We start from the raw sequence: 27,767 nt of genomic DNA on the forward strand, positions 1-27,767 counted from the left end.
TGTTGCTTATACAGTTGAAGTCGGATGTTTACATACACCTTCTTCGCCAAATACTGTACATTTAAACTCAGTTTTTCACAATTCCTGACATTTAATCCAAGTAAGAAATCCCTGTCTTATGTCAGTTAGGATCCCCTCTTCATTAAAGAAATGAGAAACAATAATAGATCATATGAATATAAATAATAACAGTACAATCGTATACATGCATGCTCATGTTTGAAAGTCCGAGCAAGACTATAAGCATGTCAGCCCAGCCTGCTCAGTTCATTGGATTCAATTGTTCGATTTTTTTTTTTACGAAGAGAAAACAACCTAAATGTATCGCAACGCAAGACGATTCCTTTTTATGTCCATTACATGCAAGACCTATTTCACGTAGTCTTCATTATGTCCTGTTGTATTCCGTCAAAAAAAGGAAGAAGGAAAATGGAACACAGATTCTAACGGCCGCTAATGACTGCAAGTAAAAAATTGCCTTAGACATCACATTATATCCTGTTGTATCGTGCCATGGCTCTGCCAGAGCCGACCGCAAACCAACCCCTTGAACATTTGGTTGTTCACATATCATTTATCGACCACTAGAAGAACATTCTAAATGCTAAATCTAAATACTACATCTAAATGCTAAATCTAAATGCCGAATTCTAAATTCTAAACTAAATGCATGCTCTTCAAACCAATCGCTGCGCAGACCTGCCTGCCCGTCCAGCATCACTACTCTGGACGGTTCTGATTTACAATATGTGGACAATTACAAATACCTAGGTGTCTGGTTAGACTGTAAACTCTCCTTCCAGACTCATATCAAACATCTCCAATCCAAAGTTAAATCTAGAATCGACTTTCTATTTCGCAACAAAGCATCCTTCACTCATGTTGCCAAACATACCCTCTTAAAACGGATTATTCTACTGATCCTTGACTTCGGTGATGTCATTTATAAAATATCCTCCAACACTCTACTCAGCAAATTGGATGCAGTCTATCACAGTGCCATCCGTTTTGTCACCAAAACCCCATATACTACCCACCACTGCGACCTGTATGCTCTTGTTGACTGGTCCACACAACATATTCATCGCCAAACCCACTGGCTCCAGGTCATCTATAAGTCTTTGCTAGGTAAAGCCCCGCCTTATTTCAGATCACTGGTCACCATAACAGCACCCACCCGTAGCACGTGCTCCAGCAGGTATATTTCACTGGTCACCCCCAATGCCAATTCCTCCCTTGGCCGCCTTTCCTTCCAGTTCTCTGCTGCCAATGACTGGAACAAATTGAAAAAATCACTGAAGCTGGAGACTCATTTCTCCCTCACTAACTTTAAGCATCAGCTGTCATAGCAGCTCACAGATCACTGCACCTGTACATGGCCCATTTGTAAATAGCCCATCAACCTACCTCATCCCCATATTGTGTTTATATCTTCTTCTGCACATCTATCACTCCAGTGTTTAATTGCTAAATTGTAATTACTTCGCCACTATGGCCTACTTATTGCCTTACCTCCCTAATCTCACCTCATTTGCACACACTGTATATAGATCCCCCCCCCCCCTATTGTGTTATTGACTGTATGTTTGTTTATCCCATGTATAACTCTGTGTTATTGTTTGTGTCGCACTGCTTTGCTTTATCTTGGCCAGGTCACACTTGTAAATGAGAACTTGTTCTCAACTGGCCTATCTGGTTAAATAAAGGTGAAATAAAATTTACAAAAAAATCTGCTTCTCTGCTTGGAGCCTTTTGAAAGTAGGCTACAGGGCACTATTTTATGAGGAAATTGTTCATTAATAGAGAATGGGGTGTTCTTCAATTCCCTACCTTGTTGTAACATGGCAATTTTCATTTTGTATTGGGTCAGCATAGCTACGATCAGACGGGGCCTTCCCTCTGTTCAGCCACCGAAACAGTGAGCTTTTTGTAAATAATTTGTTTCCAACTGTTCGTCCGTTATCTTGAGTTGACGTTTCATTGACGACTTTTTCCTCCTTTGACTGATAGTTTTCATTTTCATCCTCCTTTATTCCCATTGTAACAATATTATTTTTCATACTTCTGCACTTTAGACCAAGTAATTCGGCTTTCATTGTTTTATTATCATACTGCATGCATATGCATGCGATTTATTATTATGTGTGACCATGTACAAGGTCCAGTGACCTACATTTTAATCTTGCCCTCAAAGTTACATAAAACATGATTGTGCACTCACAGTAATCTACAGTAGCGCTAATGCAGACATGAAAACACACATAGTCCCCAGCAGAGTTCTTATGACAATGCTTTGAGTTTGGTTTCCTCAGCCCGAAGAACCTTTGCATGGCAGTCCCTCCTTCTCACCTCTTACTTAGGCAACAATCAGTCATGTGAATAATCAGTCTGTCACAGTCACAGACTAGTCACCACATCTTTTCAGAAAGTAGTGGAGAGGCCGGCCAATCACCATAAATAAGGTACTAACTTTAACGTGTGTGTGTCTGTCTGTCTGTCTGAGTGTATGTATGTGCAGTGCTTGACTTAGACTGAAATCTGTAACGCTACTCATTTTGGGTGCTGGTACTGTAGGTGCAGGGGCTTCACAGTGCTTTTGAGCAAATATTCTATAAGAGGAACAGGAGCTCAAGCAGTGTGCAAAGCTGTCATCAAGGCAAAGGATGGCTACTTTGAAGAAGCTAAAATATAAAATGTATTTTAATTTGTTTAACAGGAGAGGAGAGGAGAGCCAAATAATACCGATGGGGAGGAGGATTGTGTGGTATTCAACAGGTTTGTTAATCTGTCGTGGGACTGGGAAATTATTCAGTCATGGAATGACCAGCCTTGCTCAGTGAGTACTCAATGGGTATGTGAGAGCAGTGTCATAACAAATCCATCCACAACAGGAGAATAATATCAGAATTCAAGTGCCATGCTTCAATTTGTTCAATTTTTGGATAACATTAAAGACATATTCTGAAAGCTAACAGAAGAGAAATGTTTGAATTGTATTGCACATACAGGCATAATTTCTCTGTCCATGTGATACATATTATAAATTATTTTAAACCAAAGTGAAAATACAACTGTTATTGTATTTTATTCCACATTGAATATTGTTGTGTTTCTTTATATGGATGTTGGGGAACAGAACTCCCATCTCTCTCTCTCTCTGTCTCTGTTTCTGTTCCTGTCTCTCTCTCTCTCTCTCACACACACACACACACACACACACACACACACACACACACACACACACACACACACACACACACACACACACACACACACACACACACACACACACACTTATTTCACCTCATTGCAAAAAGGACATTCAGAGCATCGATGAGACAGACAGCATACAAAGACAGAAACTATACACACAGTACCAGTTATCATCATCATTGAGATATGGAGATAGAAGAGGACATCTATGCCAATGTAGAGGAGATCCGTGTGAAAGACTGTAATGATCTGGCTGCAGGTTACGAGACTTTACACCAGAGTCCACAGGCTGGAACAAGTAAGTGTGTTTAAAGACAATAATGACTGAGAAGTACATTTTGATATGAGTACACTGCAAACTAAAGGTCTTTAAATACATCTGAGTGAGAATGAAAGTCCCAGATCCCGAAACCTCTAGTCATTCAAATCAGTATGATAAATGGTCACCCGTGTTATGCAACAAGGTCATCTCCATTCAGCTGGGGATCAACAACAATAGCAGATGTGTTCAGTGGGCCTAAGGGGCAAAGCAGCTTTAAAGAATTTCTCTGGTTACAACGTCAATATAAAGAGGTTTATTATCATCATTAATGAGAAACCGTGAGGCAATTCGTGGAAAGGTTCCTAATTTTTAGAGGGACTTGTTTCAAGCATTGTTTAAAAAAAAATGTTTCTATATAATTTGGAAGGAAGTGATAGTAGAGGAGGGCAGAAACATCTTTGATTTCTGGTTGAAGACCACAAGACTCAGTTCCTCTTGGTGTAAACAGCGTTGGTTTGTGAGGTGCATGTAACCGCGTGTTTCTCTACACCTGCAGGACTGAAGCATGAGAATCAGAACTCTCAGCCTTGGAGGATGGCTACAGTTTCCCTGGGCCTGCTGTGTGTTGTCTTACTGATCACAGTCACAAGCCTCTCTGTGCACTGTGAGTGTTCAACTCGCATGTGTACCTGTGTGTGCATTTATGCATGTGTTTGTGAATGCGTGCACATGTGTGTGCAAGAACGAGCGAGCCGGTGGAAAAAAACGGTTGTTGGTGTGTGCTCTCTTCTCTTTTCAATCACAGATGATGAACAGTACTACGGACTGTCCAGACTCCAGACTTCATACAACAACCTGACTGAGGAGAAACTCCGGCTGCAGAGGTCAGTTTCAGAGCAGGAGAAGAAGATATCAGAGCTTGGTAAGTATGACGTTGTAAGAATGGGAATGCAGGGGATGATATAGTGATAAATAGCAATTGTTCTGTGTTATATAATTGTAGTATATAATAATTGGTCTGTATAGCTGAATTAGATGATTTCATTCTCTATCTATAGGACCCTGTCCTGATGGCTGGAGGAGACACAGATGTAGCTGTTATTACTTCTCTAATAACAGTAAAACTTGGAGTGAGAGCAGACAGGACTGCAGAGAGAGAGGAGCAGATCTGTTGATCATAAACAGCAGCGAGGAACAGGTGTGTATGTGGATACATGAGAGAGAGAGATATAGAGAGAGAGCAAGAGTGAGAGAGAAAGAGAGAGAGAGTTAGAGAGAGAACAAGCGAGAGATAGGGAGAGAACAAGAGCGAGAGAGAGAGAGAGAAAGAGAGAGAAAGAGAGAGAGAGAGAGAGAGAGAGAGAGAGAGAGAGAGAGAGAGAGAGAGAGAGAGAGAGAGAGAGAGAGAGAGAGAGAGAGGGAGAGAGAGAGAGAGAGAGAGAGAGAGAGAGAGAGAGAGAGAGAGAAAAGAGAGTGAGAAAGAGAGAGAGAGAGAAAGAGAGAGAGAGAGAGAGAGAGAGAGAGTGAGAAAGAGAGACTAAACGTATTGCTTTTCTTGTATGCAGCATTTTCTAAACACATTGGGGGGGGAAATGCATTTCTGGATTGGTCTGACTGACTCAGAGCAGGAAGGGATCTGGAAATGGGTGGATGGAACAACATCAACCACAACACAGTGAGTGAAAAGCAGATTAACATATCAATTACCATGGAGCAGGCAGAGTAACCAATAAGGACTTGTTCTTCTTCCTGGGTTGACTGTTCACTGAAATGGTTGGTTCTTAGGTTCTGGAGAGAAGGAGAGCCAAATAATGCCCAGGGGGGTGAGAACTGTGCAGTTTTCAACAGCTTCAGAGATACCCTGGGAATTATACAATCATGGAATGACCAGCCTTGCTCATTGCTTATCCATTGGGTATGCAACTACACACCTAACGTGTCCTCCTAATAGTCCTACACATCGTGATGGCATCTGCCCACAGGAGAATATCTGAATTCCATTGTAAAAAAAACCGAAGCATCTCCTACAAGTTGATGCTGACAAGTCCTGGCAGGAAAACAAATGACCCATAACACATGTAAAAATAAAAGTCCCGCTAATTGGCTAACGATTCAAATGAAAGCTAACATTGAATCTACATCAGACGTTAATTCTTCAAGTCGGCTGTTTTGGCATATGTTTCAGATAATCTGAATTCCCTTTTGAATTTGCAATAGCGTTTAGATTTTTTTCCGACACAAAAGTTAATGTCTCCTGCATTTCATTAGTAGCACAAATTGTAGAGAAAATTCAAATGAATCTTGACAAAACATTCCTGTTAACTATGACTAATATGCGCCCTCTACTGACTAGAAAGGCATATAGAAGGTCAAAGTGCAGAACATCACAGTAGCAGGTAGAATTACTTCAGATTGCTTAAGAGAAATGATTGTGTTGTAATATGAGAATGCAACTAAATTGGAAGCTGATGCGACTTGTAGGTTCAGTCATAATCTATCCACCCAACAGTGGCTTCCACTGTGAACAAGACAGCTGCTTTAAACTGATCATTTCTTTGTCAGATGGAATGATTTTTACAAATAAACATTTTTAGAAGCTAAGAGATTAGCCATCTTTTAATTTATTGTATTGTGCAAACTGACAATAGAAGTATTAATCATTTGACCTTTGTTCATATGCTTTCCCCCCCCCCAGAAATCTGTGTTGTTATAATAACATGCACTCATAGTCAAGATGTCTAATATAATAATGTCACTTAATCAAATTACATATTCTATCAATAACTATTTTTTTAAACATTTTATTTCACCTTTATTTAACCAGGTAGGCAAGTTGAGAACAAGTTCTCATTTACAATTGCGACCTGGCCAAGATAAAGCAAAGCAGTTCGACACATACAACGACACAGAGTTACACATGGTGTAAAACAAACATACAGTCAATAATACAGTAGAAAAAATACGTCTATATACAATGTGAGCAAGTGAGGTGAGATAAGGGAGGTAAAGGCAAAAAATAATAATTAAAACACTGGAATGGTTGATTTGCAGTGGAAGAATGTGCAAAGTAGAGAAATAAATAATGGGGTGCAAAGGAGCAAAATAAATAAATACAGTAGGGAAAGAGGTAGTTGTTTGGGCTAAATTATAGATGGGCTATGTACAGGTGCCGTAATCTGTGACCTGCTCTGACAGCTGGTGCTTAAAGATAGTGAGGGAGATAAGTGTTTCCAGTTTCAGAGATTTTGTAGTTCGTTCCAGTCATTGGCAGCAGAGAACTGGAAGGAGAGAACTAGAGAGATATACCTGCTGGAGCGTGTGCTACAGGTGGGTGCTGCTATGGTGACCAGCAAGCTGAGATAAGGAGGGACTTTACCTAGCAGGGTCTTGTAGATGACCTGGAGCCAGTGGGTTTAGCGACGAGTATGAAGCAAACTATAATTAAGTGAAACAGAGCTTTGTGCTTTAGCAAGGCAAACATGGGACCAATTCAATTCCTCTGGTAACCGTGGGATAGTCTACTCATGTGATTGGAAGAGATTGTGTGCACACTGTACTGTACAGGTGTAGGTGTTGATTCAGGCCAGCGACCTATCCACTGACCATTCTTGACCATTTTCCTTACGGATCCCAGGCTTGAGCCCCTCCATTTGTGTGGCTATTCTGAATAAAATCTACAAATTGTCCAGTATTTTACTCACCTCAATTAAACAAAATACAATTATGTTTATTTACATGGATATTGGGGGAAAGAAACCTCTCTCTCTCTCATACATAGAGTGTATGCACACGTTTTTCACCTCATTTCAATTGGAACTGTGGACTGAATTCATTCTCAGAGCATCAGTGAGACAGGAGACAAAGAGGGAGAGAGAGACAAAGACCATAGAGCTACACCGTATACATTACACACCAGTTGTTATCATTGAGATACGGAGATAGAAGAGGACGTCTATGCCAATGTGGAGGAGATCAGTGTGAAAGGCTGCGATGATCTGGCTGCTGGTTATGAGACTTTACACCAGAGTCCACAGGCTGGAACAAGTAAGTGTGTTTACAGATTCTTAAACAGATATTTATTTATTTATTAAGTTTACTTTGCCGGACAAAAACATACATCTGAGAGGTACTGAGAAATGATGAGTCACATCAGATTAAGCTGAGACCTATTTTCCATCTGTAGTCCCCTGGCAGGTGAACATCTAATCATGGAAATATTCTATGCAAAACAGACAACCTAAATGCATCAGACATTATAAAAAACAGCCATGAGGACATAGGGACATTTTATCAACACAGACATCAACACATTGCACTGAGAAAAGGAAACACATTGCTGTTGGATATAAATGGAAATAAATGTGTACTCAAATGAAATGTATGTACTACATACAGAGGGGACATGGAGACATGTTGCTGACACTAACACACTGCTAACACACTGCTAATACTAAAGACATGTATAATATTATCACCTGTTAGAAGTATGTATGAAACGCTGCAAACGCTGCCATGTTTTATGAATCAATCAGAATCATGTTCAGTATCATCATACGTTGTCTTTCCATGTAGTAATGACACATTTCACACGAAACAAATTCCTTTTGAATTGGAACCAAATTATTTCCTGGAAATGGTAGAAGAGGAGGACAGAATTGTTGTTACTGTCTGTCTGTGTGTGGTTGAAGACAGTAATTATGTTAATGTCAGATGTGATAATATTACACACATACACTGAGTGTGCAAAACATTATGAACACCTGCTCTTTCCATGACTTAGACTGACCAGGTGAATCCAGGTGAAAGCTATGATCCCTTATTGATGTCACCTGTTCAATCCATTTCAATCAGTGTCGATGAAGTGGAGGACACAGGTTTAAAGAAGGATTTTTAAGACTTGAGACATGGATTGTGTGTGCGTGCAACGCTGCCTGGCTTTTCTTGCGTTCGAGCATTATTGTACCCAGCATTCTGAAAATGAATGCATTTATTGTTAATTAGCTCCTGCAATTTTTGGGGGGGTTGCATATATACGTATTTGTAAGTCTGTCACCACATAAAACACACCCACGATTTCAAAAGTTATACTAATAAGTTATGGCAAGTACACTATTAGTACACTTTATTTCTGGCCTTTGGAATCAACCTCACATGGATTGGGAGAGAGTGAGTGTGGGTGATATTGGCCAATTCATGTGTGGGCGTTAAGGGTCAGTGCACGCTGGGTCAAACAGTAGTTGAATCTCAATAGTTTCCTTTCCTTAATCTGAATTAATGTGGGTAAAAACAGAACTGCTTAACAGGATAGACCTCAAGTGTCAGCTAAAACTATCTGGGACTGGACAAAGAGAGGACAGAGATCCGGTAAGGACACACACTTTCTGGCACACACACACACACCATAATAATCAGAAAACACAATATTTTTCAATTATCTGTTTTAAAGTTCATTTGAAAGTCAATTGAATTATATACACATTAGTTTGTGTTTCAACTCCACATTAGATGATCAACTTCAGGTTCTAGCAGTTATGACTGACTAACCAACATTCATCCGTCATGTTGTTTCATTGTAAAGATACCAGTATTCGGAAATTAGTGATTATTTTCCAAACTTCTATCAACAGGTTGTTTTGCTGTCTACCTGCATTACTATGAAATACTTGTCAGGAGTCCTGTTGCTCTTGGCAACAATGTTCACTACAGTCAACAGTGCAGAGGTGGGGGACCCCAGTTTTATTTGATTTATTTAACTAGGCAAGTCAGTTAAGAACAAATTCTTATTGACCTCTTGACTACCTGTCACCCCAGTTGTACATATTATTTGAATATATTGGTGATACAATTTACAGGAAGCCAGAGCTTTATATTTATATAAGTAGCCATATACAGTATATATGCTAACAGTGAATAGCTGTCCTCAGCAGTGCCAGAATGATTCTAACACTGTATAGCTGTCCTCTGCAGTGCCAGAATGATTCTAACACTGTATAGCTGTCCTCAGCAGTGCCAGAATGATTCTAACACTGTATAGCTGTCCTCTGCAGTGCCAGAATGATTCTAACACTGTATAGCTGTCCTCTGCAGTGGCAGAAGGATTCTAACACTGTATAGCTGTCCTCAGCAGTGCCAGAATGATTCTAACACTGTATAGCTGTCCTCTGCAGTGCCAGAATGATTCTAACACTGTATAGCTGTCCTCTGCAGTGGCAGAAGGATTCTAACACTGTATAGCTGTCCTCAGCAGTGCCAGAATGATTCTAACACTGTATAGCTGTCCTCAGCAGTGCCAGAATGATTCTAACACTGTATAGCTGTCCTCAGCAGTGCCAGAATGATTCTAACACTGTATAGCTGTCCTCTGCAGTGGCAGAAGGATTCTAACACTGTATAGCTGTCCTCAGTAGTGCCAGAATGATTCTAACACTGTATAGCTGTCCTCTGCAGTGGCAGAAGGATTCTAACACTGTATAGCTGTCCTCTGCAGTGCCAGAATGATTCTAACACTGTATAGCTGTCCTCAGTAGTGCCAGAATGCTTCTAACACTGTATAGCTGTCCTCAGTAGTGCCAGAATGATTGTAATGTTGTATAGCTGTCCTCAGCAGTGCCAGTGTCGGTGTGATGAGGAGCGGTTGAACACGGAACTGAGCTCGGTGGACGACCGCTACCCGACGTGCAGGGATGAGATGATGGGGAACATCACCGAAGGTGACCTGCTGACCAGGGAACGCCAGGCCAGCCCTTCTTTTTCCACCGCCTGGTCGCAAGCTGAACGCTGCAATGTGACGGTGGCGAACCTCACCGACCTCCATGTCACAGCGCTGACCCTCTACACAAACACATACAACCGCACCTTCCCTTTGATCTTTGACGTGGAAGCTAGATCTATGGGCCCCGACGCCAATGTTTACCGCCAGTACTTCCTGTTCAAGTCCCTCCACTTCCTGCTGACCGATGCCCTGCGGCTCCTGATAGGGCGGGAGGAGGCGGAGGCAGAGGCGGAGCAGGATGGGAAGGGCTGCCTGCTGGTGTATGCTAACAGCGGGCGCGGGGACAACTTGCGAGGGGAGGTGGGGGATCAGGTGCGCACCGGGCACTTTGTCCTGGCATCCACGCGACGGTACAGCTCCAGCTTTGACCTGACCATCCGGACGTGCCATGGGCACCTGCTGCCCCGCTCGCACTCACGTCACTGCCGCTCTTCTTCAGGCCTCAATGTGCTGGTGCCACCCTACGAGCTGTTCAGGGTGGTGGCGGTAAAGAAGGTACCAAACAAATGGAGAGGAGCTCTGACATGGCACTTCTACCTGGAGTCTATTGGCACTATGACCAACCTCAACTGCGCTATGACTTCTGCCATGTGAACAGCAAGTCAGTTTGTACAAAGCTCTAAGCAAATAAAGTTTGTTTGAAGAATCGATTAATTGATTGATTTTAAGATTTTTCAGTGGGCACTACTACCCACTACTCAGATCCATAAACATGGATTACAATAATCACTTTTTCTCTCGACAAAAAAACACCACTCAAACCTACCTTCCTAATGTACCTATACATCTCTCTAACCTTGAAATTCCTCAACAGTCTCTGCAGTGGCAATTTAGTAGATGTGGCAGTACAATCTGTGGTGATGTCTCCCTAGTAGACCATTCATACAGCAATGATGTCTTTCTAGTAGACTTGCCAGTGTCTGTCCCCCAGTACAGTCTGCATCCTCCAAAAGCCCCACATGCTCATTCGGCGCATCCAACTCAAACGTTCCATCTCCCTAAACACTTCCCTCTCCATCTCCCTGCCTGCCCAAAGCATGTCCGCCAGCTCCCAGCATTGGTCGGGCTCCAGCAGGAACCCCCACCGGGACTCGGAGTTCAGGTAGTGTCGGACCTCCCTGCCCAGCGAGGCGTCCCCTAGCTCCCGCAGACTGCGGAAAAGCGCCAGTGTGGTCTGAGGGTAAGGCTCAGACTTGATCGCCTGCTTAATGTATTCCGCCGTGATCTCTGTGATCACCTTGGAGCCTGTGACCTTTAAACCTTTCCCTAGACATGCTAGATCTAAGAGAGTCTGGTTGGGTGTTGTTGAGAGGCCAAGGAGGAAGCAGAGGAAGAGGTCATAAGTTCCGTGCGTGTTCCGTAAAACCCTGTCCACGGAGCATCTGTGGAGGTCTAAAAGGGTTGCTCTTCTGAACGTCCCTTTCAATCGATCAAAGAGTGTAGTAGGTTGGAGTAGTAGGTTTCTCCTTTTATTTGTGTAGGTGAGAAACACGTGCAGGGCAGCTAGGTAGTCTTGAATGCCTGTGTACGCAAAGCGGTACATTTCCTCCAGGTACATCTCACACCCTGTGAAGAGCGGCCTACACAACCTGTGGAATGTGGAACTTTTAGAGACATCGATTCCGCATTCCTTCACATCGCTCTCACTGAATATGAGGCTTCCTCTTTCCTGTTGTAGAAAAGCCAGCTTCCCAAGCTTACGAACAACCTCTCTGATTGATTCTGAGTGTTCACCATTTCGATCGTTCTTCAAACCAATCCGAACAAGCAAAAAGTGAGTGTATAGTTGCGTCAGAGTGTCTATCTCGACACACTCTCCCGCCTCAGTGTTTTCTAAAATGGCCGCCAACATCTCACAGCACCATGGTGTTTGGCACAGGACGCAGAGGTTCCGTGATGACTCTAGGGCAATAGCTTTCATGACTAGGGCGATAGCTTTGTGTACAAGACTCTGATCGCCAAACCTCTTTCTAAAGAACTCCCTCTTCTGGGTGTCGTCGAAGCCCCGTATCTCCGTCAAGCACTGTTGTTGGGGTAGGAAGTCGATGGGGATGAAACTGGCAGCCGCAGGCCTGGTGATCACCCAGACGTAGGCGGAGGGAAGAAGCAGATGACACCAGATGTGGTTCGCTAGGAGGATGGGCAAAGGCATCTCCTTATTGATGTCAGACTCCACTGATATGCTTTCAAAGTCCAGGGGAAGGTTAAATTGGTCCAAACCGTCCAAGATGAAGACCACCTTAGACCGACTCAGATCCAGCCCGGGGTTCTCGCTCTCCGATGTCATGGACGAGTGGAAGTGGCTGATGAGGCCACTCAGACTGAAGCTCCGTCCTATCAGCCAATTGAGTTCACTGAAGGGAAAGACAAACAAGAAGTCGACATCCTGATTGGCTCTGTCCTCGGCCCAGTTCAAAACAAACTTCTGGACACTCGCTGTCTTCCCTGAGCCTGTGGGTCCCTTCGTCAGGACGGTTTTTACTTGAGGGCGATCCGGAGATAGCGGTGGTTTGAAGATATCGTCAAGCTTGATCGTTACTTCCTCATTAGCAGTGGGCATATCTGATGGTGGTCTTACGGGTCGCGTGGCAGCATGCCTGTCGTTGTGCCATTGGACGTTGCCCTCGGTGATGAGGAGTTCAACGTAGGAGTGTGTGAGGGAGTGGCTCCGCACCTCTTGTCCTGCTGGGGTTCCATCACACAATGACGTGTATCTCCCTCTCAGCTCTGATTGGAGCTTCTCTCTGACTCCTCCTACTGCTGGGACACACACAGTGAGAGATAGAGAGACACAGGGAATTCAGATTAGATTGTTTAGGAATTTTTGCAGGTGTACAATTATATATGCATGCCTACAAGAGAGAAACATTCTGAATTAAACTAAATATATTATTGTCTCCAGTGAACTTAGCTCTAAATGTTGTGTGCACAGTGAGATGAGCTACAGAACAAATGTCAATAGGAAGTAGATTCATTATATAATTCCAGGCATATGAAAATCATGAAGAGATAAATTACTTACACTTGCTCCTCTGAGTAACGGCTGTACGTTCTCCCTCGGTGTGTGGCAAGGTCACCCCCTGTTGGCCAGAATCCTCCATCGCAGTCTGAGCCAGGCTGACGTCACAATCTGTGGGGTTGGACTGGGGTACACTTGTGATTTCCTCCCGGAAGAGATTCACAGCAGGGTTGGGCTCAATTCAGCATGCTCTTGGATATAGGGTGGGAGTCATGTTTTGGCTGTTAAATGTACTAAAATGAGAACACAATAGAAATGTCAACTTTCAAATGGTACCTCAAAAGATGGTTGGAGGGTCACATCAGAGAATACTGACCCGAATGGGAATATCAGTTAAATTAAATTATACTTCCATAGGAAACAGGGTTGGGCTCAATTCAGAATTGAATTGAGAATGTCTGATAAATTCCAATTAAATTATTGAATTTGAATTGAATTCCAATCGAAGTAGTAAACAGGATATGGAATTGAATTAAAGGAAATAGAATTGAACTCTGTGAAATAAAAATGCCTCTTCTATTCTATATTCTGTCCACAAAAATAAGCCCACGAAGTGAGAATATTTTGTATTGAGGTCAATGAGGGTGTCGAATTTGGTCAACAAAAATGTAATTGCCAATTTGCTACGTGAGACTTATTTGATTGAACAGAAATGTTGTAATGGTTAGGTTGTTATGAATGCACATAAGTAGACACGTGGCATTTTGGCAACTTTGAAAAAAAAAAGACTTTAACTGAGTTGTGCCTGTTGTCATAGAGATAGATAGAGGACTCATCATTGATGTAACCTGTTTTAGCATGGACATTGCCATTGAGGGCTTCAACCACTTTAAAGTAGTCAACTGGGTGAGGATTCCTATGAGATGGAAGCAATCAGCCAATGAAGAAGAAGGAAACAGACTACTTTAAAATAGAGACAGCATTAATGGTGCTGCCCATGCGGTTACAGATGCTATAATGGCACAGATACAAAGATGCTCCAGAGTGGCGCAGCAGTCTAAGGCACTGCATCTCAGTGCAAGAGGAGTTACTACAGGCCCTGGTTTGATTCCAGGCGGTATCACATCTGGCTGTGGTTGGGAGTCCCATAGGGTGGTGCACAATTGGCTCAGTGTCGTCCGGGTTTGGCCGGGATAAGCCGTCATTGTTAATAAGAATTTGTTCTTAACTGTCTTGCCTTGTTAAATAAGAGTTAAAATATTTGAATGAGTCCTCTGTATGTCTCTATGGCCTATTGTTCACACATGTATCTGCCCTCTCACTGGATAGAATGTTCCCACCTGATGTCACCTCCTCCCACCCGTCTCCCATGTTTGAGGACATCTATTTCCATTGTTGACAAGTGGTCATTTGACAATCTTGTCAATTAATCAAATTCTACACCACTTAGGAATTGATTCAACATATGAATCAATTCCAAAAATCTGAATTGAGCCCAACCCTGATTCACAGCTAATAGTACAAACCTGAGATACAACAGAGGATCAGATAAATGCCATGACCTTGTTTGCACCCTTTTCATTGTTAACCTGACTCTAGGACTTGGGGGGGGTCGTTTTTTAAACTCAAGTCGTTCGGACTAGACAGACGATTTCGTGAAATATAACTTGTCGGTATCCTGTCATGTCTGGCTAATAAAGGCGCTGACAAGTGCCTATCCACCACATTTGCGAATTGCCGATAAAGGCAGATTCAGTGGAATGCGACGCAGCCCATGCAAATAAACTGAAAGTCTCTACCGTAAACACAAGGGGGGGATTTTCTCAAATGACAGTGGACGAGAATACGCTTGAATGTAATAACAATGAATCTAGCTAGATGTTCAAGACATTTTATACATAAAAGGATAAGTAGCATATCGTGTTTAAATGTTTTCATGGTTTTCTCCTTCAAGAAAACAACAGCTGATTCAAATGGGGTGTGGCAGATTTCAACTGGTAGGATTCTCTTGTGCATCCTCGCCAAAAGGAGGATATCAAGGAGGGGAGGACCATGTTCCGTTTGCCTACTAAAGAATTGAGACTCTCCTTGACCACATCGGTTTTCCGGGTCACGGAGGAAAGACTTTTTACCAAATGATTAGTCAAGGGTTTTATTTAATAAAACGTGGTGACGTCATCCAACGTCGGGCCTCTGTTAGTTCCTCATGGAATCACGTTTCACAGCAGCCACACCTCTCTACTGCATTGCACACAGTCAAATTAGCCTCAAGGTTGCCTTGTTAAATCTTGTTCATTCTCTAACATTAAATACCATGACTGTTTACTCATGACACAACATACTTTGGTGATATCGTTATCAACCTACCGCAGATCCCTTAAAAAGAAATGTGAATGCAGGGTGTGCTGTTAGTTTGCTAACACTCTTAAGAGAGACTGGTAGAATAGCTAGCCATCGTTAGCATTCACTGGTTGAAATTTAAATAGCTTTAGAGTATAATGGAGTGGACTATTACATGAATATATGTCATTAGGGTGTCCAATCAAAAACACATATTTTGTCCAATGGGTAAAATAGTATGTTAATTGTGTAGATACTCCTCTAAGAAAACCAATGGTCCAAACCCATGTTTGGAATGAAAATGAATGAAAGCGGTAAAACATCGGGAAAATAGCATTGTGTCAGCTGGGCTGAATGCTGTGAGAGAATTAGGCTAATTGACAGGCTCACTGTTGACCTCATTATTTTTCTTCTCGAATCTGGAGGACATAAAAACATGCCATGTAGTATTTTCATATTTTATTATACTGTACGTCTTTCATACAAAAATTCCTGTTCTTTTTCGAAGATTTCTCACAATCAATTTCGCAGAGGACCAACACATGTAAAACCCTGAAAACTTACTGCGAGAAAGCACTACCGCTCTGTCAACAGAGTTCGGTGTTTAATTAAATCCAATTTTTCTTTATATAATGTTAATTATATGTTAGAGAAAGACCACCACTGAACGACTCAGAACATGAATAATCATATTTGACTTGGTCAAATGTATATTATAACATAAGGAAGTTACATTTCATTACAAAAGCGCGTTTTCGTCAATTTAGAGTGGGCGGACGGGAGCTATAATCAGTTATAACGGTAGCTATAATCCAGTGTCGGCATTGCTTGAAATCACACGTACCCCACGGGCTTCCGTACCCCACGTCCATGATTTCAGTTCAAAACGTAACTTCGTGGAGTTATGCTATAGATCAGGAATCAAATTAAAAGTGTAAAGGTACTCACCACGTTGCCCATGCTGATACAGACTGAAAACGAATGTGTGTGTTTTTTTATAGCTCTAAATCCCGCGGTGTAAACTCGCAATTTGTAAAGGAGGAACCACTGTAGGAAGGTTACTCATTTCCTGTAACGAAACATTGGAGTTGAACAAATTACAATATTGCGCAATCTGAATTTCGTGTTATATTACATAACGTTTCTATTTGTATTTATTCCAGGTCCATATTAAATACTCTTCCTGGGATCCAATCACGATTACGCAATTACATACAAAATAAAACAGTACATAACATTATTATACTCTACCACAACATATAAATAATACAAACACAAGAATACAGTAATATTACAATATTAAAATAAACATAAATAACATAAACACACAGAATGATAAATGAGGCTCTCATGTTTTGCTACCAAATCAACATGGCATATTTGACAAACGTTTTAATTTTTACTCACAATAATGTTATAGTATGGCACATTGGCACAAAAATGCATGACTACAGTCTAAAGCACAGAAAGGTTGTTAGAGAACATATTGGTTGCACATGATTTCAGATACACTTACACAATTTACAGGACACTGTCTCAGAGCGAAACACTGTGCATTATGTACAGTATACAGTATACTGAAGTATAAAAACATTCAACCACTAGATGGGAGAAAAGGATTGGAAGAAAAGGCCAACGTTTTCTCAAAACAAAGCTGGAAATATTATAGGACTTAAATAAAAAGTTAGTAATTCACTGTTTACAGTCATAATTGTTTTTACATTTGAAATGTACAGCTGTCTGGCATGCAAAGTGACAGAACAAAAGGTCACACACTTAAACTCACTAAATAGAGAATCCACCAACCAATTACAGTTCTCTCTCCTATTTGACCCTAGAAGTAGGCTACATTAAAACCACAATCTGGAGTTGTGTTTCTGGAGAAATGTCTCTGGAGAAATCTTTCCACTCTCAAACTCATAGAAGCAGCTATGGATTCAAGGAATGACAGTTTACAACAAAAACATAAATGGGGAATGGAGTAATCTACCATCATATTTTGAGTTGTGCTAGGGTATGTAAAACATGAACATATTTCAAGCATGGGCATTGATGTATTGATGACTGTTAAACATCAGGAAATACACATTTTATGACTATAAATGAAATGTATTGGTAAGTCTTTGATTTGACATATTGAAGCTCAGTACAACATGTTTATTTTCATCTGTTTGAATAAGTCAATAGATTATTTTAAAACAGTGAAAAGTGAATCATATCTTCATATTCAGTCTCAGTAACTACTCTGAAATAGAGAAGTATAGCAACGCCTACAGTGCAACAACTCACTATGGTATCAACAGATTTGGTATTTTCGGGTCACAGTAACCTGTGCTCGCACAGATATATACAAAGGCTGCACTAATGTCGGTGGAGCACAACATGCTCTGATAGAAGGAGAGTCTACAGAGTCTACAGAGTCTGCAGGAGGGAGTGATTGTATTGTTAAGGAAGGATGTGCTTCATAGATAAGGACAACCAATAAATGGTCCATCATAATAAACTAAACAAGCTAATTAAGAGCTACAATTTAGCCCAGACCTACATTTTGTGAATAGCGATAAGAAGAGGAACATGTCACTCAATATCAAATGGAAAATCAAGATCTGCCCCTAAGAAATGTTTCAATACAACATACATAGTGAAAGGAAAACATTTATCTTTGGACCTTTTGTTTCTAAAGCAGCCTTTGCTTCTAAGGAGTAGGTGGCTTTATCTCAAACGCCTGCTCTTTTTATATGATGTACACAGCTGCTATCCACTGGCAAGCTAAACAATGACCAGCTATAAAAACGATGCAGGGGAGGCACCTACATTTAAACAACAGAACAGACAATACTGAAAATAAGCGTTGGTCCAGCAGTAGTATAGAAAACACACCAGTGAATTGTATTAAAAGACATGTTCCATTTGTTTTAACTTATACATTGGGATTTGGGACAAAAGGCATTTAAAAAGACAGATTATCCTGATCATGCTAACAACTCAATGCATAGTTATTGAATTGGTCAGTATCAGTGTATGTAACCGAGGCCCCTATTTGACAGAAGGTCTGTGAGAATGACCTACAAAGGAAGCCTGAAATTATAATATCAGCTCAACAGTTCCAGGGGATTTTTCTCCCATAACAACTGTGCCTCTAAAAGGCTGTTAGAATGAATATTTTTTTACTTTCATTTTGTTTCAACGTCCTCTTTATGATATACTGTCCTCTACAGAATGTGAGTTATCATTTTAGCCTCCCATTGACTTCCTGTTTTTCTCCTTCATGCTGTGTCAACATCCTCGCTGGCAGCCATGCGATGCAACAGGAGTGTATCATAAACTGACGTCAGAGTAGGGTTGTCTCTATGCGACTACAATTCTGGTATATCTGTTTGCTCCTCCTAGGCAGGGAGAAGGAAGTAGGGGAGGGAAGGACATAGAGGGACAGGGAAGAAGGGGCAGAGAGAGGAGAGATAAAAGGGGTGGGAAAACAACAAAAATAAAAGAGGATTTTATGCTTCTTTATTATAAACTTTGTGCCAGAGGAAGGAAACAGGACAAACCTGACACTTTCTTGTCTACTCTCATTGTTCTGCAGTAGGGAACTCAACAGTCAACACAACACATCTAGAACCTTTCCAAAAGCTAGTGGAAGGAATCACGAAGCCTAACTTTAAAAAGTCCACAGACTTTGCAAATACTGTAAAAGACTACATGAAGATCGAAGGCATTACTAATCAAATAAAATGTTATTTGTCACATGTACTGAATACGACAGGTGTAGACCTTACAGTAAAATGCTTACTAACAAGCACTTAACCAACAATGCCATTTTAAGAAAAACAAGTGTAAAAACATTGATAAGTAAAAAATGTAAGTAACAAATAATTAAAGAGCAGCAGTACAGGGGGTACAGTACAGAGTCAACGTGCGGGGGCACTGGTTAGTCGAGGTAATTGAGGTAATATGTACATGTAGGTAGAGTTAAAGAGACTATGCATAGAAAATAAACAGAGAGTAGCAGCTGCGTAAAAGTGTGTTGGGGGGGGGGGGGGGGGTTATGCAAATAGTCTGGGTAGCCATTTGATTAGCTGTTCAGAAGTCTCATGGCTTGGGGGTAGAAGCTGTTAAGTAGTCTTTTGGACCTAGAACTGACACTCCAGTATGTGCTGTGCGGCTTCTCATTGTGCAACCAAACCATATCATATGGGCAAAACTGGTTCCAATGACATCAGGCCTGGTATCAAACTCAGGTGGTCTGTGAAACTCAAGACCACATTAACCCACTGACACAGAGCTAAAGCCAACAGTTGTAGACATGAGGGCTACTAAAGCAGCTGTATTGTCAATCAGCCTGTAGATTTTTTACTAACCTGATTATCTCTTCGTTTTTTAGGAGTTATCGATGCATAATCAATGTCAACTTGCACTCTTTCGGATGAATCTGTGAAATCAAATAAAGGAAAGGAAATATGGGCCGAAGGTGAGGTGTGAATAACTGACAGAGGCATACAAACGATCAGCCCCCTGGACAGGTTCTGTAAACACTCAGGACTCATTTGTTACTATGAATACTGGTCTCTGAGGTGTCAGATAAGCCAAGCTATTCAAGTAATCATTATCAGAGAGAGAGAGAGCATTTGTGTGTGTCTGTGTGTGTGTGCCTTCTGCTTTTTCAACATTTAGAGAACTTATCTGGGATAATGACACTGTTTGAGAACAGCAGAGGAAGTGTGAAAAATATGACACTTTATTTGACCTGCATCCTGTGTTCAAGCAAACATTTCCCTCCTTTTCCAAAAACCTACCATTGAAAAAAAAGAAGGCTAATCATGTTTTGACTCTGGGGACTGACCTCACACCTTTAAAAGATGAATACCTGCCTTGTGAGTGTCCATTTCTACTCTTCTTTCGATAGATTGCAAGTCCAACCAGCCCTGAGGCAAGCAAGACGCAGGTTACAGCAATAATAAGCACACCCCGAGTCCTCTCGCCACTGTCTGAAATAAAACACAAGGAAATTATTTTTGTAAAATACGTTTTGAATGAGCTCAAGTACACTTCACTTTCACTTGGTAATTGCTATTTTCTGGATGGAATTAACTCAAAATGTCTCTTACCAGCATCATTAGCACGACCATGTTCACTGCAACATTTTGGGACAATAACTGTCTCATTGCTGACAGGGTTGGAAGCCACACAGCTGTAGGTGGAGTTGTAGTTCTTTCCCTCTACCTCCAAACGGAGAGAGAGATCAGTGATGAGATCAGTACTGCTGGTCTGGTTTAGTATTTCCTTTCCCCTGTACAAGATCAAGGCCACCTCTTTTTCATTGTCCACAGAACACACCACACTACAGGAGCTGCTGTCACACTCTGTCACCTGAGGTTTGGAAACAACATCTGGAAGAAAAAATACAAATACATTGAAATTGGAACCTATATTAAATGTGTTTGTGATATACAGAACACACACACACACACACACTTACTGTATACAGTGAGCTGAATTTTAGTTTTTTTCCCTTCATCTGTATTCTCCACAGTATAAACCCCAGCATCGTCTATCTGAAGGTCTGACAGAGTGAAGTATCTTGTAACATTGTTCAAGTGGAGGCGGTTTTCAAATCTCTTCTCAAGGGTGATTTTGCCTCGTTTACCAGGGTACACATTTGCAATACTGCCAAGTTCTCCATAAAGTAAATTGCCAGACTTGATCACCCTCTCTTGAAAAGAGAAAGACTGTCCCACGATGCCTTTCACCTGCTGAATCTCAGACTGGACTGTTTGCTGGGAAGCACAGAGTACTGTGGAAAGAGAGACTCAATATCAACACAATGACTGCAGTTGCACACTAAATCTCACAATACCTGGATATCATATTGTGATCTGATGTCAGTCTGCACTGAATATGACAATGACACTGAAGATGACAATGACATTCAATCATTAGTTAATTTTTGCTGCACGTTTGCAATGTAGTCGTCTGGAATGACACATCTGACTTGAGTATCACAGTCCTTTATTTACTTATTTTTTTTACTTTTTCCCCCTTTTCTCCCCAATTTTGTGGTATTCAATTGGTAGTTAGTGTCTTGTCTCATCGCCTCAACTCCGTACGGACTCAGGAGAGCTGAAGGTCGAGAGCCGTGCGTCCCCCGAAACATGACTCAACCAAGCCACTTGACATAATGCCTGCTTAACCTGGAATCCAGCCACACCAATGTGTCAGAGGAAACACATACACCTGGCGATTGCGGCAGCGTGCATGCACCTGGCCTGCCACAGGAGTCAGTAGAATGCGATGGGACAAGGACAACCCTGCCGGCCAAACCCTAACCTATCCCGGACGACATGGGTCTCCTGGTCGCGGCTGGCTGCGACAGAGCCTGGACTCGAACCAGGATCGCTAGTGGCACAGCTAGCAACTGCGATGCAGTGCCTTAGACCACTGCACCACTCAGGAGGCCCCATCCCAGTCCTTCTTAGATATTTACAGGCCTAATGTGATGGTTGGGGTCAGGAAATAATTGTTAGGACTAGTATTTGTATATTTTGTCAGAAATTAAGTTCACATGGAAATGCATTCTCTGAGTGAGGGAAGTTCTTCCCCAATTGACTGGTGTTTTTTTGCCAAAATAAAAGTCAAGGATATCACTGAAAAAGCACATGACTTTACAGAGATATTTCATTACCACCTAACATAATTTTCCACTACAGCTTCTTAAACAGCCTAGATTGCATCCTTTGAATTTCAGGGTCAGAGAAACATTGCAGCATGATAGATGACTATTATAGGCATTAGCCTACAGTATGTGTTATTTGTTGAAACAAGGTTTTGTGTTGACAATACAGAAACAGGGATCAGGGGCATGATGGTTGTCCTACTAGCAGTAGGAAAGAGGCAGGAATTCTGTACAAATGGACACTGTAGCCTGTAGAAATGTTTCTGCTAAATTACTCAAATGTAATTATTTGTTACGATCAATTAGGAGTGGTGGTGGGTGGAATCAGGCGCAGAGAGCAGGGTTCAGTCTTTCCTTCAAATTTATTCCCCAGTGCAACAAAACAGTCACGCCAACACACAGGGCGTATAATAGGTTGCCGGTCCAAACAACAGGACAAAATAGTCCGGAGAATAAATGTACAATTAACTCACACCATCAAACACAGAGTAACACAAACAAGCCCGCACAAATACCCAGCAGGCCTAGTGCCCTTAAATACCATACAAACAAACCCTAATACAAAACAGGTGTACCCAATTACCCAATAACCAAAAACAAACGGAAAGGAAATCGATGGCAGCTAATAGGCCGGCGACGACGACCGCCGAGCACCGCCCGAACAGGAAGAGGCACCGTCTTCGGCAAGGTTCGTGACATTATCTAGCTAGAAGTAATGTATATCAATAATCAGCGGTGGAAAAGTATCCAATTGTCATACTTAAATAAAAGTAAAGTTACTATAATACAAATTAAAAGGGAAAGTTAAAGTCACCCAGTAAAATACTACTTGAGTAAAAGTATAAAAGTATTTGGTTTAAAATCTACTTTAGTATCAAAAGTAAATGTAATTGCTAAATTATACTTAAGTATCAAAAGTAAAAGTATAAATAATTTCAAATTCCTTATATTAAACAAACCAGACCACACGATTTTCTTTTTTTTTTTTTTTTTTTTTACAGATAGCCTGTGGCACACTCCAACACTCAGACATCATTTACAAACGAAGCATTTATATTTAGTGAGTCTGCCAGATCAGAGGCAGTACGGATGACCAGTCATGTTCTCTTGATAAGTGTGTGAATAATTTTTTTGTTGTTGTCCTGCTAAGCATTCAAAATGTAATGAGTACTTTTGGGTGTCAGGGAAAATGTATGGAGAAAAAAGTATTTTCTTCTCTTTAGGAATGTAGTGGAGTAAAATTAAAAGCTGTCAAAAATATAATTAGTAAAGTAAAGTACAGATACCCCAAAAACTCCTTAAGTAGTACTTTAAAATATTTTTACCTAAGTACTTTACACCACTGTCAATGATAGCACTTTTTAAATTAGGAAAATTAAAAAATGTGTAACTGCAAAATTTGAAGGTTTTAGGCATAGCCACAGGAAGTAGTTTGGGGGTGGGCGTGCTGCGAATCTTTTCGTAGATGGGGGGGTGAGATGTTTGTTTTTTTGCCCGCGCTAGAGATGGCAATATCGGTCTGCTAATACAGGCCCAGTTTTACTCCACTGCTATTGTGAATTTTTTAAATTTTATTTCTGATTTTTCAGGGTGTGCTGCAGCACACTCAGCACCCTTACTTACCACAGCTATGGGTGTTGAGTAAGGTAGAACAAATGTTTCAGTGTCACATCCTCTGAGGAGACATAGGCTTAATGTACGTGGCAGGTGGGCTCAATTAGGCCATTAGCTAAATAATCTGGTTCTTGGCTCATAGGCCTAACAGCATGTTATTGGGTTTGTACAAGAGCAACTTTTCAGAATTAGTTCTACAGGTGGATAGAAGAAAACTCATGCACACCCTTACGAACATAATGTATTTGTCCTCCAAAAGCAAACTGTATACATAGTCTATCTGAATATGTGACTGTGTTTTGTTTCCATTCCCATCAGTCTGTCACATCGTGTGGTCCGCCTTCTTCTGTCACGTTAGTGGTTTGACCACACTGAGAAGCAGCCCCACACAGTCTTCCCTGTGTACAGGAGTCCCATCTCACTAACAGGCCTACTGTATGTGGTGAAATACGTTTCCACTGCAATGAATACTTTTCACCGCAGCGAACAGAACAGGTCTACCTGTGACTCCTATAATTATTTCAGTTGACAGATCAATGTAGACCTGATAGGGGTCTTTGGATTTCTAAAAGTGAAATTGCACTGGGAAAAGGAAGGCTATTTTACATGTGTGGGTAAGGCCTAGGAGTGTAACTACAGTACTTTTATACAACATTGTTTTCACATTCTCTAAGCAAATTAACTATGCAAATTGGTGATGAGATGAAGAACACTGTGGTGATAGCCTCCCTAATGTTGCATGTTCTTCAGCACAAGGAAGCTAGACTCCAGCGTACATACACCAGACACATGATAATAAAGTATGCAGAGGGTATAAGCCTAATATCTTTCTTGTGTTTATGTCTCACCCACATACCAAAGTCCTGCTCATTTAGAATAAACATACTTCTCTGCGTCGCCATAGTGATTGTAACAGAGGATCGACAACACACAGACAGCGACTTGTGATAAGAAAAACAATTGTAAAAAAACGTTGGCAACGGTTGAGGGGCAATTTCGGCAGCTGGCTACTGTAACAGTAAAACTGTAATAACAAAGCACTGGCTAACAAGCTAACAGTTGTTTACATGTTTCTATGGAGTTGCTAAGAGTTTATAGCTACTGGGAAAGGGAGATACCTAGTCAGCTGTACAACTGAATGCATTCAACTGATATATGTCCTCCGCATTTAACCCAACCCCTCTGAATTAGAGATAAGTGCGGGGGGCTGCCATAATCAGTGCCCAGGGAACAATGCCTTGCTCAGGGGCAAAATGACAGATCTTTACATTGTCAGCTCAGGGATTCAATCCAGCAACCTTTCGGTTACTGGCCTAACGCTCTAACCACTACGCTACCTGCCTACTGGCTACCAGCCTACTGGCTAACAAAAAGGACAAAGGACAGGATAATAGACAGGAGAACTAGTACCTAAACTTACACAAGCAAGAGAAAACAATTCAGACAGATAACAAGTGAGGTAGGCTTCGTTTTCATAAAAAAACATCTAGCTACATCTAGCCAAGTGCAAACCAGCTGTAACACATGCAACATAAACTGAGATGTATACATTTACAAACCCCAAACTCAGAAACCTTGCAATCCAATATGCAGAACCTATTGCCAGTGAAGCAGGGAGGAAAAAATAGAAACAAAGAGCACGCAGAGACCCAAAAAGCAGAATTTATCCAACAAAAAATACAAAGAAATCAAGGTGGATCTCCTCTTTTTCACTGAACGTCCAAATGCTTGGCATGCAGATATGCGCATGGCAATCAAACATCTTAAAATGTCTGGAAACAAGACCCCGAGACAATTGTATGTGGACACAACCCCCGAAATGCAATACCGATGTAGATAATAACAGAACAGTAACGATCCAAGGCTTTGAGGCCAGTCTAGAGCTGTTTGAAGAAGAGTTAGACAAAAAACCTCTAGTGGACGATGAACTAAAAACTGACATGTCTCCACTAACAACGCCTACAAATCCCAAAACCTGGGCTTCAAAATAGGAGGCCCACAGTACACCACTCCCTCCCTCACCTGTAGCAGCTGTGTGCACAAAAAAAAAATTATTCATAAAACAAATCCAGAACTGCCTCCCCTACTTGAAGTAGAGATGACTTAATTCAGGGAGAGCAAACAAGAATGTGACACCGTCCAGATGCAGAGAGAGAGAGACATCGATTACCTCCGTCAGCAGCAAATGACTACGCCACCAACAGAGCAGCCCCATACGCCTGAGCCCAGTGCATCCTTCAACCCATCTGCACCACGTCCCCACAGTCTCTTAGGGTCCACCCTGAGACCTGCCAACCTCCCAGCCTGCCACAGCTTACCCTGACCTGCCAACCTCCCAGCCTGCCACATCCTACCCTGCCTCGCCAACCTCCCAGCAGTCTGACCATATTCAGCTGGACACACCTCCAGAGGACAGGATCCAGTTCAACCCAGGATACCTCCCAAAACTGCAGTTCTGATAGACTCTAATGGAAAGTATCTGGAAGATAGGAGACTATTTCCGAGATGCCAGATATCTAAATGATGTTGGCCCACTACTGACAGTGCACTTCAACTGCTCTATCAAGTCAAGCGGGAAAAACCTTACATCCTTGTCATACATACTCGGACAAAGGACCTGAGCACAAAAGGACCTGAGCACAAAAGGACCTGAGCACAAAAGGAGAAAGAGTGGCTGAGGAAGTGAGAAAGGTGGCATAGAAAGCACACACCCTGTTCCCACGGACAAACATTATTATATCCATCCTTCTACCAAGGAAAGCTCTCCAATGTCAAATGATCCAAAATGTCAACAAAAAAATCACCGTGGACTGCTCCTCACTACCATTTGTCAGCATCTCTCACGATCACACCCTGATGTGTGAGCACATGTACGAACATGTACACCTGGACCATGAGGGAGTCAGAATCTTTGCCAAGGACCTGAAGGATGCCATGTTAGGCAGAGTTCCACAATTATACCAGCCCAGCACAGCACTGGACTGTACTCTAGGGGTAGGACAAATAGTGACCAACAGGAGGGTACACCAGACCATACATCAGCCTCATTGCCAGTCCACATATGCAGAGGCAGGCTCTGGTAAGAAACTTATAGACCATTCAGCCATCGGAGAGACAACCAGACCCGGGCCCGCCTCAGCACAGCTCAAGCAGACCCGGCCCATCACAGCACAGCTCATCCAGACCTGGCCCACCTCAGCACTGCTCTATCAGACCCGGCCAGCCTCAGCACAGCTCAACCAGGCCCGGCCCATCACAGCAGAGCACAACCAGACCCGGCACACCTCAACTCAGCCCAGCGGTACACATCACCGACCACTACCCTAGGCTCTGGAAAAACTCTGTTGAGGGTAGTGCACCACAAGATGCAGTCCACACCATGTAGTATTCTCATCATCAGCCCTCAGATGCTGAGTTTGGAGCTTCACCAGCCACGCTGCCCTTCACACCACCCTCCTCAATTACCTCCCACTACCTCCCTCCAAGGCAAGTTTTGGTTACCCTCCCTATTCCCATCCCCAGGACAAGCCTAGGACCAGTCTGCCCCCAATAGCAGCCCCAACTCTGCAACAGGAGCCAAGCCAAGGCCTCTGGTGGTTAGAGCATCGAATCCCCGAGCTGACAAGGTAAAAATCTGTTGTTCTGCCCCTGAGCAAGGCAGTTAACCCACTGTTCCCCGGGCGCCGAAGACGTGGATGTCGATTAAGGCAGCCACTCCAGTCCCCTGCAGCAGCTCCACGTCTTCGGCAGGAGCTTTATCCAGGTGGACTGAGCTCTGCCAACACTGCTCTCCCAGTTCCCGCCCCAGCCCTAGCATCCAACGACTTGAGAGAGGTCTGTCAAATGCTCAGTCTGCTCTGCTTTCACGTGGTTGGCCAGGGACCTTGGAAAAGTCTCAGGTCACTCAAAAAATAGCTGCAGATGACCCTATGCCTGT

General features: G+C 42.2%; 3 protein-coding genes across 6 annotated transcripts in view; 2 read left to right on the forward strand and 1 right to left on the reverse strand.

Annotated features, from left to right (window-relative positions):
* Positions 1-2,276: 2,276 nt before the first annotated feature.
* Positions 2,277-6,083, forward strand: LOC109900344 (C-type lectin domain family 4 member E-like). Of its 2 annotated transcripts, none has more exons than XM_031836670.1 (8): positions 2,277-2,462; positions 2,717-2,851; positions 3,318-3,511; positions 4,032-4,139; positions 4,281-4,397; positions 4,534-4,673; positions 5,041-5,150; positions 5,261-6,083. In XM_031836670.1, exons 3-8 carry the CDS (start codon positions 3,400-3,402, stop codon positions 5,421-5,423), a joined length of 750 nt encoding a protein of 249 aa, XP_031692530.1. In that variant the 5' UTR covers positions 2,277-2,462; positions 2,717-2,851; positions 3,318-3,399; the 3' UTR covers positions 5,424-6,083. The 2 variants fall into 2 exon arrangements, with proteins under 2 accessions (XP_031692530.1, XP_031692531.1); XM_031836671.1 differs by having other exon boundaries at positions 2,717-2,836.
* Positions 6,084-8,359: 2,276 nt separating this feature from the next.
* Positions 8,360-10,897, forward strand: LOC109901079 (ecto-ADP-ribosyltransferase 4). 2 transcript variants are annotated; one of them, XM_020497104.2, is made up of 3 exons: positions 8,360-8,839; positions 9,103-9,195; positions 10,083-10,895. In XM_020497104.2, the coding sequence occupies exons 1-3, from the start codon at positions 8,750-8,752 to the stop codon at positions 10,839-10,841; spliced, it is 942 nt and encodes a 313-aa protein (XP_020352693.1). In that variant the 5' UTR covers positions 8,360-8,749; the 3' UTR covers positions 10,842-10,895. The 2 variants fall into 2 exon arrangements, with proteins under 2 accessions (XP_020352693.1, XP_020352692.1); XM_020497103.2 differs by having other exon boundaries at positions 8,385-8,839; positions 10,080-10,897.
* The window catches only part of LOC109901080 (NLR family CARD domain-containing protein 3), a 44,409-nt gene continuing 25,540 nt past the window's right edge, over positions 8,899-27,767 (reverse strand). Inside the window, exons 2-8 of one of the 2 annotated variants that reach the window (XM_031837640.1) lie at positions 21,023-21,337; positions 20,652-20,933; positions 20,411-20,531; positions 19,905-19,975; positions 16,495-18,932; positions 13,270-13,499; positions 8,899-13,004 (exon numbers count right to left, since the gene is read on the reverse strand). In XM_031837640.1, the coding sequence (XP_031693500.1) occupies positions 11,149-13,004; positions 13,270-13,348 (1,935 nt within the window). In that variant the 5' untranslated portion in view covers positions 13,349-13,499; positions 16,495-18,932; positions 19,905-19,975; ... (1 more) ...; positions 20,652-20,933; positions 21,023-21,337 and the 3' untranslated portion in view covers positions 8,899-11,148. Of the gene's footprint in view, positions 13,008-13,269; positions 13,500-16,494; positions 18,933-19,904; positions 19,976-20,410; positions 20,532-20,651; positions 20,934-21,022; positions 21,338-27,767 lie in introns of both variants that reach the window. The other variant, XM_031837639.1, reaches the window with a different exon arrangement.

Source organism: Oncorhynchus kisutch, linkage group LG12, assembly GCF_002021735.2.
Source record: "Oncorhynchus kisutch isolate 150728-3 linkage group LG12, Okis_V2, whole genome shotgun sequence".
Lineage (NCBI taxonomy): Eukaryota > Metazoa > Chordata > Actinopteri > Salmoniformes > Salmonidae > Oncorhynchus > Oncorhynchus kisutch.

Bases quoted from the DNA above. Each gene is read 5' to 3' on its own strand.
- LOC109901079 (XM_020497103.2), top strand. From the start codon at position 8,750: ATGTGGGTAAAAACAGAACTGCTTAACAGGATAGACCTCAAGTGTCAG. The intron at 8,840-9,102 runs GTAAGGACACAC...TTCTATCAACAG, and splicing joins AAAGAGAGGACAGAGATCCG to GTTGTTTTGCTGTCTACCTG. The intron at 9,196-10,079 runs GTGGGGGACCCC...AGCTGTCCTCAG, and splicing joins CTACAGTCAACAGTGCAGAG to CAGTGCCAGTGTCGGTGTGA.
- LOC109900344 (XM_031836670.1), top strand. From the start codon at position 3,400: ATGGAGATAGAAGAGGACATCTATGCCAATGTAGAGGAGATCCGTGTG. The intron at 3,512-4,031 runs GTAAGTGTGTTT...CTACACCTGCAG, and splicing joins GAGTCCACAGGCTGGAACAA to GACTGAAGCATGAGAATCAG. The intron at 4,140-4,280 runs GTGAGTGTTCAA...TTTCAATCACAG, and splicing joins CACAAGCCTCTCTGTGCACT to ATGATGAACAGTACTACGGA.